The following is a 14638-nucleotide window of genomic DNA, read 5'->3' on the forward strand; positions in this document are numbered from 1 at the left end:
ACCATCTTTTAAAAAAATGCTTCTTATAGAATGTAGGGAAATTACAATGACAACATTGTATATTCTTCTCCTATTCTTCTTCCTTTTTAAATGTTTCTGTTCTGATGACTTGCCAGATTGGACCAGTAAAATTATGGATTGTTGACAACCTTAATAGAGATAGAAAGGAAGGGAAAATAAGAACATAAACCACTCATGGTTCCTACAGAATTGACTCCATACCTATTAAATAATTTTGTACAATTAAGGGAAAAAAACAGGGGTAATGCTCACAAACTGACTTTATTCTGCTTGTTTTGTCCTTTCTTTTTCAATTTAGTATCTCCCCTAACCTTGAGTTGGAAGCTCTTTTTAAACGACACTTCACTCAGGTGGAATTTTTTCAGGGTTCAGTTCTCAATCCGCATGACCTGGCTAGAGTAAAGGTATTGGTTTCCTTCCCCTTTTTTCTACCTTTCTGTTTGGTGTCTGCATTTAACTAAGGATGCTACTGTGTAGTTACAGTTTTTTTCTTTCCCCATGGAAATATGGGATGCGTAGTTCTGTGAGGAAGGCAAGAAAATCTTAGCATCTTTACCAAACTAAACTACAATTCCCATGATCCTTTGGGAATAGCTATGGGAGTAAAAGTGATACTGGTTTGTAGTATAGATACAACTTTGAAACAATCTGTTAGTTATTCCAACTTCAGAGTGGATCGAAAGGAACCTTTCAATTAATTATCAGCAGGAAAAGAGGTGGGGAACTTGATGTGCTAGTAAACTAACAGATCGGGTATAAAAGGTGTGCAAGCATTTGTTATTTTCAGAATGGGTGGTGACTCCCACTCCCCATGGAAGAACATCAAAATATACCCCCATGCAGATGCCCATGATTAAGGCAGTGTCTGAGCCAGGAAGCCAATGTGAGAGGAAGTTATGGAAGCTTGAACTCTGATTGCATAGAGTTCCAGCTCCCATGGAAACATTCATGCATAGAGGTCTGAATGTATAGATTTCCTCAGCTGCCACATCCACGTCTGATATGTTGATGTCGGAGGTGAGGCCAACAACATGACCCTTCTTTCTGTGTGTGGTTTCTCTAAACGCAGATAATGTGTGGAGGATCCTGTACCTCATCTATGAAAAGGTTCAGGGTTTGATGTTATGTTACCCATTCTTTTCAGTTGCTTTCACTCCTTGGGGGGGTTTCTGTTGAGGCAACTGCGTTTCCACACTTTCAATCGTAGATCGTCCTGGCCTGCAATAGTTTGAAAGTCCCTATATCCCTGGACTTTTCACAACTCTTCTTCCATTTTGTTGAAAACCTCAAAGAGGATTCTTCTGCCTCTCCCCACTGCCCATGGAGATGTGCCACCCCTCCCTGCTTCCTCCCATCTGTGTTTATGGAGTTTACATCATTGGCAGAAGCAACTTGCGTGGTGGGGCAGAACCACAACACTAGCACCCTGGCAGTGGTGTTGCTGTCGTGTACCAGGAGTGGGAGTTGTGTTGGGGGGGGGGGCTGGAGGAGGTTGGGATGCAGTGCGAACACTGGAATAGCCAATCTGGCATTTGTGCCCAATGTGTCCACACAGACCTCCCCACCGTCTCTTGGAAAGCGGCACTGACACTCCTGCAGTTAAATTGGTGTTGTGGCTCCACCTCACTAGGCAAGCCGTTTCTAATCCTCAGGAGTCTTCCACTTTCTGGAATGCTCTTATTGTGGAATGGCCAGGCTTTTGATGCCTAGTCTCCTCTGCGTGAGCCAGTACTGTATGGTTAAAGATAGAGTAGTGGAGGACTAGAGATACCCTCCTTGGTTGGCCACTGTGAGAACAGGATGCTGGACCAGATAGGCCTTTGGCCTGATCCAGAAAGCTCTTCTTATGTTCTTACATGACCCATGTAGTTCACGGCATGGTACACCACACACATACAAACATGATTCCACAGTCTATTGGCGGATTGAGGAGGTTCTGTGAAAGCTGATAAGGGTTGGAGAAAAATATTGTAAACATCAGATTGCTCTTTATGCTTGTTTTCTCCTTTGGTGTCCAGATAGAGTCAGCAGACGCGTGCCTAATCCTTGCCAACAAATACTGCGCTGACCCAGATGCTGAAGATGCCTCCAATATTATGAGGTAATTTAGAAGGGGGCATTTGGATTCCATTTTACTCCATGAAACAAGGGAACATGGAAAGAATGGAACCAGGCCTTTTACTGGGCAAGTGAGGCAACTACCTCAGACAGCAAATGAGGAGGAGGAGGAGGAGGACACATGCGCACTACGGAGTGCTACGACGCGGCAAAACCCGCAAGCAAGCTGCGCAGCGAGGCAGCCTTGCTCCGCAGCTTTTTCGCAAACCACCGACGGACGCATGTTGCTCTTGGGAGGGGCGAGGCGACGCTCCAACATGCCACTCAAGAGAGTGGCAGGTGTGGTCGCGCGTGGAGCTCGCTGGGAGCTCCATCCTCCAGACACAACAAACTCCAGAAACAGGCAAACACGGCCGAGTTTTGACAGGTTCGAGGAAGCAAAACAAAACCAGAGAGAAGGGGGGGGTCCAGTGCAGGGTGTGCAGAGGGCGAATGAAGGAAGCCCTTTCCCCGAGTCTACTTGAAAGAAGCCTTCCCTGCTTTGCACACCTCACCGCTTTCCTTTGCAATCCAAGGCTGTTTTGGAAGGGGTGTTTTTGGGAGGGGAATGGTGGTGTGGTTTTTGCAGATGCCTTCTAAGAAAAGGGGTTTAAACCTTCTAAATGAGAGAGAGAGAGAGAGAGAGAGAGAGAGAGCATTTAGACCGTGCACATTTTCGCAGCTTAATAATCCCACAGAAGGAGTGCGCAATTCTTTCTCAGAGCTGCTTCTGCCTGATGCAGGCCTCTTTCCGTCTAGTCCTGCCCTCTCCACCGCCCTTTTTTTTAATGCTCACTCCCTCCGAATTAGACATTTGGCATGAGAGCTATGCTGAGCCCTTCAAATTAGGCAAACAACAGAAACAGTAGTGCACCTTTCTCTTGAATTTTTTTTATTAAAAAAGTCAAGATCTATCATCTAGAAAGTGTGTTTAGGACCGTAGCTTTAAAGAACATTTAGCAAGAGGGTCTTTCCTTGACGAGCAGGCATTGATACACTGAGCATCGCTTTTGAATAATTATCGCATTGATTTCTATGCCTTATCAAAGCATCGCTCGCAGCGCCGTAAAAGGACAGGCTCCCACATTGCCTTAAAACACAAGCCTTTTAAGGCAACGTGGGAGCCTGTCCTTTTACGGCGCTGCGCCCCACCGCCCCGCCCCAGCCCAGCAAGCTCCGCACGGCGAGCTGCCCCCGCCCTGCCAGGCAGGCCAGCCACTCTGTTGAGTGGCGGATGGCTACTCCCCTGCAGCCAGGACATTGGGTCTTCTCGATGGCGGTGGCCGCATCACGCCCACACCCATGCCCACCCCACCCCTGGCCTACTGGATCAAGTTTCCCTACAGAAAGCAGGCTTTGGCTCTTAGGCCAAATCCATATTTGCTTTAAAGTACCGTGCAGGGCTCTCTGCAAGCCTTGTGTGGTGCTTTGAAGTCCTGACTTTGGGATTTCAAAGTGTCCAATCATCTGACATAATTGGCAGGTGGCCAACCCCTCTCACCTATCAAATTTGACCTGCAAGGCTAGGATCTGATAAGGATCTGACCTACAGGAACCAGCCAAGTGGCCCCTGAATCTTGAGAATGGCTGTGTTTGGGGGTGGGCTGTTGGGGGCCAGAATGCATCAGTACAAAAACCTCTGTTACTACATATAGCAACAAAGTTGTAGAATATCCCTTTCCATGCCCCCCCCTCCAAGAAAACGCAGCCCTGGCTTCTTTAATTTTCCAAAGGCACATTTTAATCTGGTGGGAGAACTCTTGCTTTGATTTTAAATTATATACATAGATTAAAGAGAAATCCAGATGCAGATTAGTGAGCTTTTAAATAGATTCCATGTGTTTAATTAAAAAAAAAGTTATTGGGTGAACAGAATCCTCCTGCGTATTTGCAGAACAAACGAGTTTGATTCAATAAAATTGAATGCTTAATTAAATGCTTCAGCTAAAAAAGAGTTTAAGAAGGAGAATTAAGAGTAGGATAAATATCTTTGCAAATTGCTTCTTGCTTGTCAGAGCAAGCTATGCAACCAATTTTGTGAAGTCCATGCTTGGCTGTGGAATATAGGAGCAATACATTCCCCTCCACTCCTAGTAGCTGACTGGAAATCTTCACTTGCGGTATTGTTACCATAACATTTGTTTGTTTGGTGGAGGCTTTGGAGATCTATTGTGTGGGTGGGGGAAAGAAGCAAGGCATTCATATTCACTGCACCCCTTGGGAGCTGAACCACATTGTGAAATCATTTGTTCCTGTTCTGCCCTACATCTGGGACATTGTCCCTTAGCCATTATCTGCATTGTCACAAAATGGTCGATTCAAGGACAGGTCACAAGCCCCCTCCCCCCACCCTTTGTTTGACAGGAGCTACTATTTGTTTTCCCATAAATGCAGAATTGTTTCGTGTCTTCCTGATTTTTCATCTAGTGGATAGAATATGTATGGATTTTTAGCCAGAACCAGAAGTTCTTGCCTCACTTTAATCATGGGATATAAATTATAATGTACAATATGTATTATGGATGGTGTGTATAGAGAAACACAGTGTCCTATGAATGACCCAACAAGGGAATGGGGCCCAAACATACTGATTTTTTTTGCTAACAATGTAGACAAGACCCAACAGAGCAATAAGTTGTTACAATTCAGAGATGCTGGGGATCAGAGATGTTTGACCTGGAGCCCAGCAAGTTAACATGTTTGAATTTGAACTACACAGTAGATTTTAAACTCCCTGGTCTATAGAGTTTTCTGAGTGGGAATGGTGGACATAAAGTCCAGTGTTAACATTTCACAGTAGGCTGTGCAACATTTGCCCCCTTTGATCAAACCCTGGTTTCATACCATGGTTTGGAGGGAGCCCTTAAGCCACAGTTTCCTGGTTTGGGCATTATGGAAAGCTATATTTTAAGTAGCCACTGAAGCATGTGAAGGAGTTATTGAACTGAAAAATATGACATCCTATTTGGCCATCGAGACATATTTGTGGAATTGCTGTTGAGTGAAAATAACACATGTTGGTGTATTTTCTTTGCAGAGTAATTTCCATCAAGAATTATCATCCGAAAATAAGAATAATCACCCAGATGCTGCAGTATCACAACAAGGTAATGGAAAGTCTGTAGGATGCTCATCTCCAAGATAACCTGTAACACAGTTACGTTCTGATTAAGATACAACCTTTAAGGGTGGTTACAGCCATTTTATTGCACATATTACCACTATCTACACTTAATAAGTGATAAAATCATCCTCACCACCTGGCAGAATTCTATGAATGACCAAACTTACTCCAGGATCTCATCCTGAGGTTACTTGGTCATTTGTATGGGTTCTCTGCAACAGTCTAACCAGTTAAGGCTTGAGGGCCTTCTCAGTAGTGGCGCCCACCCTGTGGAATGCCCTCCCATCAGATGTCAAGGAAGATTTTTAGAAGATATCTGAAGGCAACCCTGCTTAGGGAAGTTTTTAATGTTTTTAATGTTTGATGTTTTATTGTGTTTTTAATATTCTATTGGGAGCCGCCCAGAGTGGCTGGGGAAACCCAGCCAGATGGGCAGTGTGTGTGTGTGTGTGTGTGTGTGTGTGTGTGTGTGTGTGTGTGTGTGTGTAGTAAAAAAAAAACAAGACAAAAGAGATACCCAAGCTATTGGTCAAACTTTTTTTACTGCTAAGCGGTGTGCTGAGTTTTTCCACTCATCAGTTGTGAACATGTGGTTAAATATGTGGCAAAATTGTAAGTACTTTTAAATGTGATAAACCTTGATTTATCCAGCTATGACAAAACAGAGGGCTGGTACATTTCTGGTATCCAACATTTCTCTGTGGGACAGCTAGGTGTACAAGCCAGCTAGAATATCATCCTCTTTGCCAGTTGCCTGTTAAAAAGACATCAACCAGCAATACCCTGTGTGCTCAGTGTTCTTTTTCTGTACAGCTGATAAAATTCATTTCTTGTACACAAAATATGACACCATTTGGGCAGGACTCTGCACTCAGGGTCATTCTGTCCTTAGGCCAACTATTTTCAAATAAGAAAAGGCACTCTGCACATGCTCTGATACACTCATTTAGGAGTAGGGTAGAAGTGATTTTTTAAATGAGCAACTAGCAACCCTAGAGCAGTTGCCTGTCCCCACCCCTCCTCTCCCCATCCTTTGTTAGCAAAATGCAGATGCAAATGTTTGGTTAGGTTCCCCCCCTTTTTTTCTTTAACCTGTGTTTTTTTCCACTGCAGGCCCATCTGCTAAATATCCCAAGCTGGAATTGGAAAGAAGGGGATGATGCAATATGCCTTGCAGAACTCAAGCTGGGCTTCATCGCCCAGAGCTGCCTGGCACCAGGCCTATCGACAATGCTGGCCAACCTCTTCTCCATGAGGTCATTTATAAAGGTAATGTCTCATCTTATTACAGGACATTAGCATGGGATTCAATTTGTCATGGGGCTGAGTAGAGTGCATGGCCTAAACTCAAAACAGAGAGAAATACATCAGTTCTGATGGTTAAAACATTAAACAACATATTCCAAAGGAAAATAAAACCCATAGCCTATTATAAATCGGGCAGTGGGCCAGGTTCCTTCAAAATTATGCTTTTGTTTTTGTTTGGCACATCTATGGGCATTAAAGATTGTTCAAAGTGCATTTTTAATACTTTATTTCTTTCAGATAAACCACATGTTTATCAATGTAGAAAGCCCCCACAGGTTTGTTTTTAATATATATATAGAGAGAGTGCATTCCCTATCCAATCCATATGGCAACAAAGTGCCGAGAGGAAAAAAGACACAAAGGTTTTCCTTTCTTGGCTTCTCCACACACCCCATTTCCAACCCATCAAGTGGCCAATGGATTCCTTACCTCAAGTATAAAATACAGAACATGTGTCTGTACCAAAGCCCAAATCTCCAACAATAATAATTCATTTATCCTCTTCAGTCAATGAGGCCCTTGAGGTTTACGTGAAAATAGTAATAAATGATAAGGCCCAATGCTTCTCAAACATTTGGAGGCAACTATAGTAGGGACGTCTAGGCTAAAACCCCACTAGTTCCCTCAGTGTTAATTTGCTCCCATTTGGTTTTTGGCTGCTCTCCCCAGATTGGGAACATGGGCTGATTCATTTGGACAAACGGAATGCAAGGAAACAGGACCGCAGTCATGAAAGAAAGGGGGATGGAATACTCTAGTAATTGTTCTGCATAGCAAACATGGAGAAGGTGCCTAGAGCATAGCAGAGGTAGACAACCTTGTAGGGGCTGAGGGCCACATTCCAATGGAGGAAAGTGGCCGAGGGCTACATACCTGTGGTGGCCAAGGCCAAAGTGAACAGGAAAACCCATTTTTTCTCTTTCCCCACTTTCCTCTTTATTAATCCATAATCCTCCCTCCTCTCTCTCTTTCCCTCCTTCCCTCCCTCGTTCATCTTCTGTCACTCATTCTCTGTCACACATACATGCAGGCTTCCACACCCCTAGACAATCAATTTTATTAAAGTTTTTCACGAAAACTAAAACTTAAACTAAAGGGGGGGAGCAAAATACATTAATAATAATCCTCATATGATCCTCATAAAACACAAAATTATAAATCTATCTATGTAGTGCTCAGTCACCATTTTATCATAATCTCCACACATACAGAGAGCTGAAACCTCCCATCTGGCAGACCTTCCCCTTCCTCAGTCTCTCACCCTAAATAGCAGTTATATACATAATTGGCAGAGAAGGAAACAGAAGTATCTCTTTTTTAATCTTCCTGTTCTTTCTTTAACACTACAGATTTCTCAAAACAGAGGTGAGGGAGGAAGTGGGGATACAGTATTCGGGCTGCAGCAGGTGCCTCCAAAGGACCACCTATGGATGGCCCAGGTGTGATGTTTAGGAATGCCATAAATATATGTCCCCAAGACAGACACACACACACACACACAGAGAGAGAGAGAGAGAGAGAGAGAGAGAGAGAGAGAGAGAGAGAGAGAGAGAGAGAGAGAGAGAGAGAAATATATCCTGTTTTGCAAACAGGAATGCTGTTATATAGAATATTTGTTTGTTTGTCCTAGGATTACTTTAAATTCTGTTAAGTTAAAAAACGGGAGTCATCACTGGGGAATTCATATTTTTCTCCTTTTTTGTTAAAATGAAAGAAGAAGGGTGAAATTATTGTTAGAGGAAAGTGACTTACAGTTCTGATAGTAAACAGAAGAAAGCCATTATGGACTAATCTGAAACCGAAGATAATTCTGTTGGCGAAGAAGTTCAGCATCATTCTGAAGTACCAAAATAATCAGATACTGGGGAAAGGAAGCAGGACAGAAATACTGGGAGAACCCTGAAGTGCATCTGTAGCCTTTGAAATCCCCACCTCACTTTGCATCTCTCCTTCTCAAATCACTGAAAATAACAGGATATTTTTTTCCACGGGAGATATTTTTTTCCATGAAATGCATCCTCTGCACCTCACTTCTGCCCTTTTCGGTTCAGGGGGTAGAGAGAGAAAGTCACAAAGAAAGTAGAAAATATGCTCACGAGCATCTGGGTATCACATATTCTAAAGGGGAAGCTTACAAAACAGGTGGAGCTATCTACATGCTACCACAATTCCAAAGTTAATCAGATTTATTTGTGCACATATATTTTGTTGGCCCTCAATCTCATCCTGACCCAGTCCCTTTCCACAAAGTCCAGTGCTTTGTTCTCAGGCTGCACATGTTGCAGGGTGTGTGTGCTTAAGTCAGTGTGCAACAAACAGCGATAAAACATGCAGCACACTTACTGTTGATGGTGGTTGTGCTCCTGGGTTCTGCTCAGTGCCAATTCCCTGTCCTGTTCTGCATTTGTTTCAAACCTCCTGGCCTTACTCTGGATTCTTATCGGTAAAAAACAAAACAAAACAAAAAAACCTGTGGGTTTTTTGTTTTTGTTTTGTTTTTAAAGGCGCCCGGCAGCAGTCAAGAATGTGATTACAATCACGAACAGGGCCACAAAAACAAGAAGCAATTTTTTTTTTTAGCATTGAAGCTTGCATGCTTGATTTTGCTGGCTGAGTGCATTGCCCCCACCCTGCTCCAGTTATGTGGAGATAGGGGAATGGCGTGGTAGTCTCAGTTGCTCCCAGACCATATAGAAAATGCTTCAGGTAAATAACGTTAGTGGAAATATACAATGTTAGAAGCTTGCCAGCAAAATCTGAGCAGAAGTCCTGTCATTTTTGGGAAAATAGATTGAAGTGGAGAGTTCCCCCCCCCCCGCACTCTCCCTAGCCTGATTGCAAAGCAGGATAATACATCATAAATGTTTGATCCGTCACTGACAACGGTGCATAATCAGTGGTGACATTGCACATACTCAACTGATTATGGCTTAACTTTGCAGCCAAATTATTTGTCTAAACTCTCCACAGTAAAACAAACTTAGAAAACCAAAAATGCCATTTTGCATCTGAATATTTTTCTTTTGCTTTTTTTTTTAAAGCAGCATTCTTCATATGGAAACTCTTATTTTGCATCTAACCTGACCAAAGGAAAGGAAAGCCAAGACAACCAAAGTACATAACATTCAATTGTGCATGATCTGAGCAATTTCTGAAAATACTTAGTGTATATATATGTACACACACTCACAGAGAGAGAGAGAGAGAGAGAGAGAGAGAGAGAGAGAGAGAGAGAGAGAGAGAGTAATGTGGATTTTAATAGCGAAAGAAGAAACAATTAAAGCAGAAGTAATTTATAGGAGGTACAGTCTACATCCCAATTCCAAAGAAGGGCAGTGCCAAAGAATGCTCCAACTACCGCACAATTGCGCTCATTTCACACGCTAGCAAGGTTATGCTCAAAATTCTACAAGGCAGGCTGAGGCAGTATGTGGACCGAGAACTCCCAGAAGTGCAAGCTGGATTTCGAAAGGGGAGAGGAACCAGAGACCAAATAGCAAACATGCGCTGGATTATGGAGAAAGCTAGAGAGTTCCAGAAAAACGTCTACTTCTGCTTCATTGACTATGCAAAAGCCTTTGACTGTGTCGACCACAGCAAACTATGGCAAGTTCTTAAAGAAATGGGAGTGCCTGATCACCTCATCTGTCTCCTGAGAAATCTCTATGTGGGACAAGAAGCTACAGTTAGAACTGGATATGGAACAACTGATTGGTTCAAAATTGGGAAAGGAGTACGACAAGGTTGTATATTGTCTCCCTGCTTATTTAACTTATATGCAGAATTCATCATGCGAAAGGCTGGACTAGATGAATCCCAAACTGGAATTAAGATTGCCGGAAGAAATATCAACCACCTCAGATATGCAGATGACACAACCTTGATGGCAGAAAGCGAGGAGGAATTAAAGAACCTTTTAATGAGGGTGAAAGAGGAGAGCGCAAAATATGGTCTGAAGCTCAACATCAAAAAAACCAAGATCATGGCCACTGGTCCCATCACCTCCTGGCAAATAGAAGGGGAAGAAATGGAGGCAGTGAGAGATTTTACTTTCTTGGGCTCCTTGATCACTGCAGATGGTGACAGCAGTCACGAAATTAAAAGACGCCTGCTTCTTGGGAGAAAAGCAATGACAAACCTAGACAGCATCTTAAAAAGCAGAGACATCACCTTGCCGACAAAGGTCCGTATAGTTAAAGCTATGGTTTTCCCAGTGGTGATGTATGGAAGTGAGAGCTGGACCATAAAGAAGGCTGATCGCCGAAGAATTGATGCTTTTGAATTATGGTGCTGGAGGAGACTCTTGAGAGTCCCATGGACTGCTAGAAGATTAAACCTATCCATTCTTAAGGAAATCAGCCCTGAGTGCTCCCTGGAAGGACAGATCGTGAAGCTGAGGCTCCAATACTTTGGCCACCTCATGAGAAGAGAAGAATCCTTGGAAAAGACCCTGATGTTGGGAAAGATTGAGGGCACTAGGAGAAGGGGACGACAGAGGACAAGATGGCTGGACAGTGTTCTCGAAGCTACGAACATGAGTTTGACCAAACTGCGGGAGGCAGTGCAAGACAGGAGTGCCTGGCGTGCTATGGTCCATGGGGTCACGAAGAGTCGGACACGACTAAACGACTAAACAACAACAACCCACATCAGAGTTATATTACTGGTAAAATAATAAAAATACTGATTAGTACATAAACATAAATAGTACATATCAGGACTAGACAGAATTGTTGCTGTATGCAGAAATAGTATAGCAAATTAAATGCTTATCTACACTTACGTTTTTGCCCCTTTCAGGCAGAGGTCCACACATTAACGCTCCGTGTCCTTTTGTTTTGCTTTGCTTTGCTCTGAGCTTTCCCCAAGAAAGCCTACTCTTTAAAGCCGAATTGGAGCAAATGTCAATTTGGGAGTTCCACGGATTGATGTTTGCACTGATTGAGCTTTAAATAGCAGGTTTTTGTGGGGAAAGCTCCAGACCTCCCCCCCCCAAAAGGTGCTGGGTACAGAACAAGTGCAGGCAAGAATGTGTGTGTGGTGGGGGGTAGCCTTTTGGTGCCAACTGTGAGGTCCTGGAACCCACACTTTGCTTATCTGGCTTGCCATGTCATATTAGCTGTGCAGGTCAGAATGCCCATTGTTGGGTCAGCAACAATCAGGCATCATCTACCAATGCCTGTACACTGGCAGAGGGCCCATTGCTAGCCCCTGGACCTCCCTGGCTCTTCTGCTGCTGCTCCACCTGGTCGTGTCTGCATTTGCATTTGCCCTTTTGAGTGAGAAATCAGTGACAAGAGAATAGACCTTGATAGCCAGGGTAAGTGAATGGGCAGCAGTGACCATCTCAGTGAGGAGGTAGATAAACTCAGGGAGAGAGCCCTCCAAATTCTGGGGGAGGTGCTGCAGGGAGGTTCCTGAAATCGGCATATGAGCCCATACAAATGGCAGTTAAGGCCACGTGTACTGCAACTCATGGCCACATTGAACAGCTGCTCTCCCAAGGTGTTGGAGTTAGCAAAATCATTATGTCCTGAACCGCCCTGAGGTCTTTTGATGAAGGGTGGTGCATATATAAATGAAATAAATTTGATTGCAAGTTGCACCTCAGAAATACCTCCTCTGTACAAACATTTATCACACAAGTGTCTTCTATGTCCTCCAAAGGAAATTCACTATTGGAACTTCCTATTGTATTGGAAAGGGTCTGAGGGTAGAAACCTGCCAAGGTGTTTAATTACACAAGTGACAAGGATATGAAACACATCAGCCCCTTGTAATGTACACAGGGCAGATTTGTGTCTAGTCGTGCTCTGTACTTTATACAGTACTCATCTTTTCCCTATGAACCTTCTTCCCTTGCACATGGTTTCTCTTCATGCTGTTTCTCTGAGGTCCTCTGCCCTCTTTTCCCCTATGTGTATTCTTCTACACACACACCTTTAGTGTCATACTTTATTCCCAATTGTATTCTTTGGTTCTGCTGCTTGCAGCTTGTTGTGCGTAATGAGAAAGCAATTCCACAATCATTCTCTGACTGTTCAAACCGAATCGACACGCTTGCATGGTATGCTTTGCGGCACTCATCGGAAATAGATAACAAAGCAAAACATGTAGCTCACAAATTTCCAGCGCAAGCTCCCCATCCAACTTTCAGAAGACTAATAGCTTTTGGAATATGTATTTGAGGAAGGGTGGGTGGGAAGAGGTTTGTTTCTCTACCAGAACCTGATGTGGTTCATATTTTCCTTCAGAGGACAGCTGATCAATAAAAGGGAACAATCTCTGAACTGCTAGATGCATGTTAGATCATGGCAAATCTGATACAGAAATGCTAGGTAAATAGTGAGCTAAGAAACAGAGGCCTTATCACTTTGAAGAAAGGAGGAGATAAGGACAGGGAGGGACTATGCACTGTTTGTAAGAAGGAAGGAGGCATGCTGTATACAGAGCAGGTTTGAAGGGCTGAGGACTGGTCTAAGGGGTGTTTGGCCTAGAAGTAGGGAAGGGAAACCTGTGGCCTTTCCAATGATGCTAGACACAACTGGTCAACATCTCTGACCATGCTGCATGCGGCTGGTGAGAGTTGGAGCCCACAGGTTTCAAAAGCTGCAGGTCCACCACCTCTGTTCTAGAACTACCTGAGCTGCTGTTCTTTCAGTAATTACATAGATGTAGAACTGAGCTAGTTGTGGCTTATGATGTCACTGCTGCACTGTGACCTGACAACCTTGACCAGGCAACAGAAAGACAGGAAGCAGCAGAAAGACTAGGGGCTGAGTTTCACCTATTAATATGAACTCATTCACCAATTCTCAGGCTGCAGACTTTTAGCCATTGTGTATTTATGACTGATTTGGTTAAAAGACAGAATGCAGGCTCTAGTGGTTGTCCTTGGATCTCCAAAAGTCTCATGAGACATCACCATGAGTATAAATGAACTGGAAAGGTTTATAAACAAATCATACATGCCTTGTGAAAGAGCACTTGGAGTAATGTGAGAAACAGACCTTCCCTTTCCTGTTAGAAAGACACAATTCTGTCATTGAAGACACAAAGTCTATATTTCTTTAGCTCCACAACAGCTGATTTTCAGTACCTTAGATCTCCAATCTCTGTACAACATGGGCTAATAAAGTTGAGCCAGCAACAATGGGTTTCATTTCAGAGCAAAGGTTTCAGCTGTAAAACCTTAAGTTTGTTTTGCCGAATAAACTATTCAGGCACTGGGTATAAATCTCTCTTTATTAAGTACTGAAGAGCCCAAGAAAATAGATGTGCTTGTTTCTTTCAGATACCATGTGCTGCAGAACCAGGCTTTATTACCATTTCATTGTTGTTTCTGTGGATGCGCTAGCTGTTTTAGGATTTGGTGGTTGATATATTCCTCAAAGGTTTTCATACACTTTGGAAGACGTATGACTTCAGCTTGTGAAATGACGAAGTTGCGAAAGCACTTCAGAGTAAAATTCAGCTTTTTAAAAAAATGACAGTATGGGACAGTTTTTATGTTTTTGATGGTGGTTTTGGTGATGAAAGTGAGTAACAATCCTTCAGAAATCTTTGTAATGCTAAACTAGTTGTTGCAGTTCCATCCTTGGCAGGAAAAGCTACACTGCTGGGTCTCTTGGAAGCACCAGCAGATACCACCACTTTCTCCTGACCCAAAAGGCTTTGGGGAAAGCGAATGTGGTGGTGGTTTTGATGGTTCACACAACCAGCTTGAGTAGCACTGTGCTCACTTTAAGAACATCAGAAGAGCCCTGCAGGATCAGACCAAAAGCCCATCTAGTCCCGCATCCTGTTTGCTCTCAAGCACTCAAACAAGGGTGCTTGCTTTTGTGAGTGCCCCTGCTTAATTGCTGACAGTATTCTAACATAGGACTCACTCAGGTCAAGCATCTCTCCTCCAAAATGAATGTGCCCTTGCATCCCACGTCACTGTAGTTCATACCTACCAAGTTCCTGTGGGAGAAATAAGGGACCGGACCGGAAGTAGAAGACCGGAAGTAGCGCTGCCGCCATTTTGGAACTGGGCGGAGCATGCTCAGAAGCGACTTTTGATGCTGCTTTGGCCAGTTCCAAAAT

The 14638-nt window shown here is 43.5% G+C and overlaps 1 protein-coding gene across 6 annotated transcripts in view; it reads left to right on the forward strand.

Annotated features, from left to right (window-relative positions):
- Positions 1 to 14638, forward strand: part of LOC118096077 (calcium-activated potassium channel subunit alpha-1) — a 550308-nt gene that overhangs the window by 371135 nt on the left and 164535 nt on the right. For all 6 annotated transcript variants that reach the window (XM_060275027.1, XM_060275028.1, XM_035137303.2 and 3 more), the window contains exons 11-14: positions 320 to 425; positions 2040 to 2122; positions 5156 to 5225; positions 6356 to 6511. In XM_060275027.1, the coding sequence (XP_060131010.1) occupies positions 320 to 425; positions 2040 to 2122; positions 5156 to 5225; positions 6356 to 6511 (415 nt within the window). The remainder of the gene's footprint in view (positions 1 to 319; positions 426 to 2039; positions 2123 to 5155; positions 5226 to 6355; positions 6512 to 14638) is intronic.

This window comes from Zootoca vivipara, chromosome 5 (assembly GCF_963506605.1).
Source record: "Zootoca vivipara chromosome 5, rZooViv1.1, whole genome shotgun sequence".
In the NCBI taxonomy this organism is placed as follows: domain Eukaryota; kingdom Metazoa; phylum Chordata; class Lepidosauria; order Squamata; family Lacertidae; genus Zootoca; species Zootoca vivipara.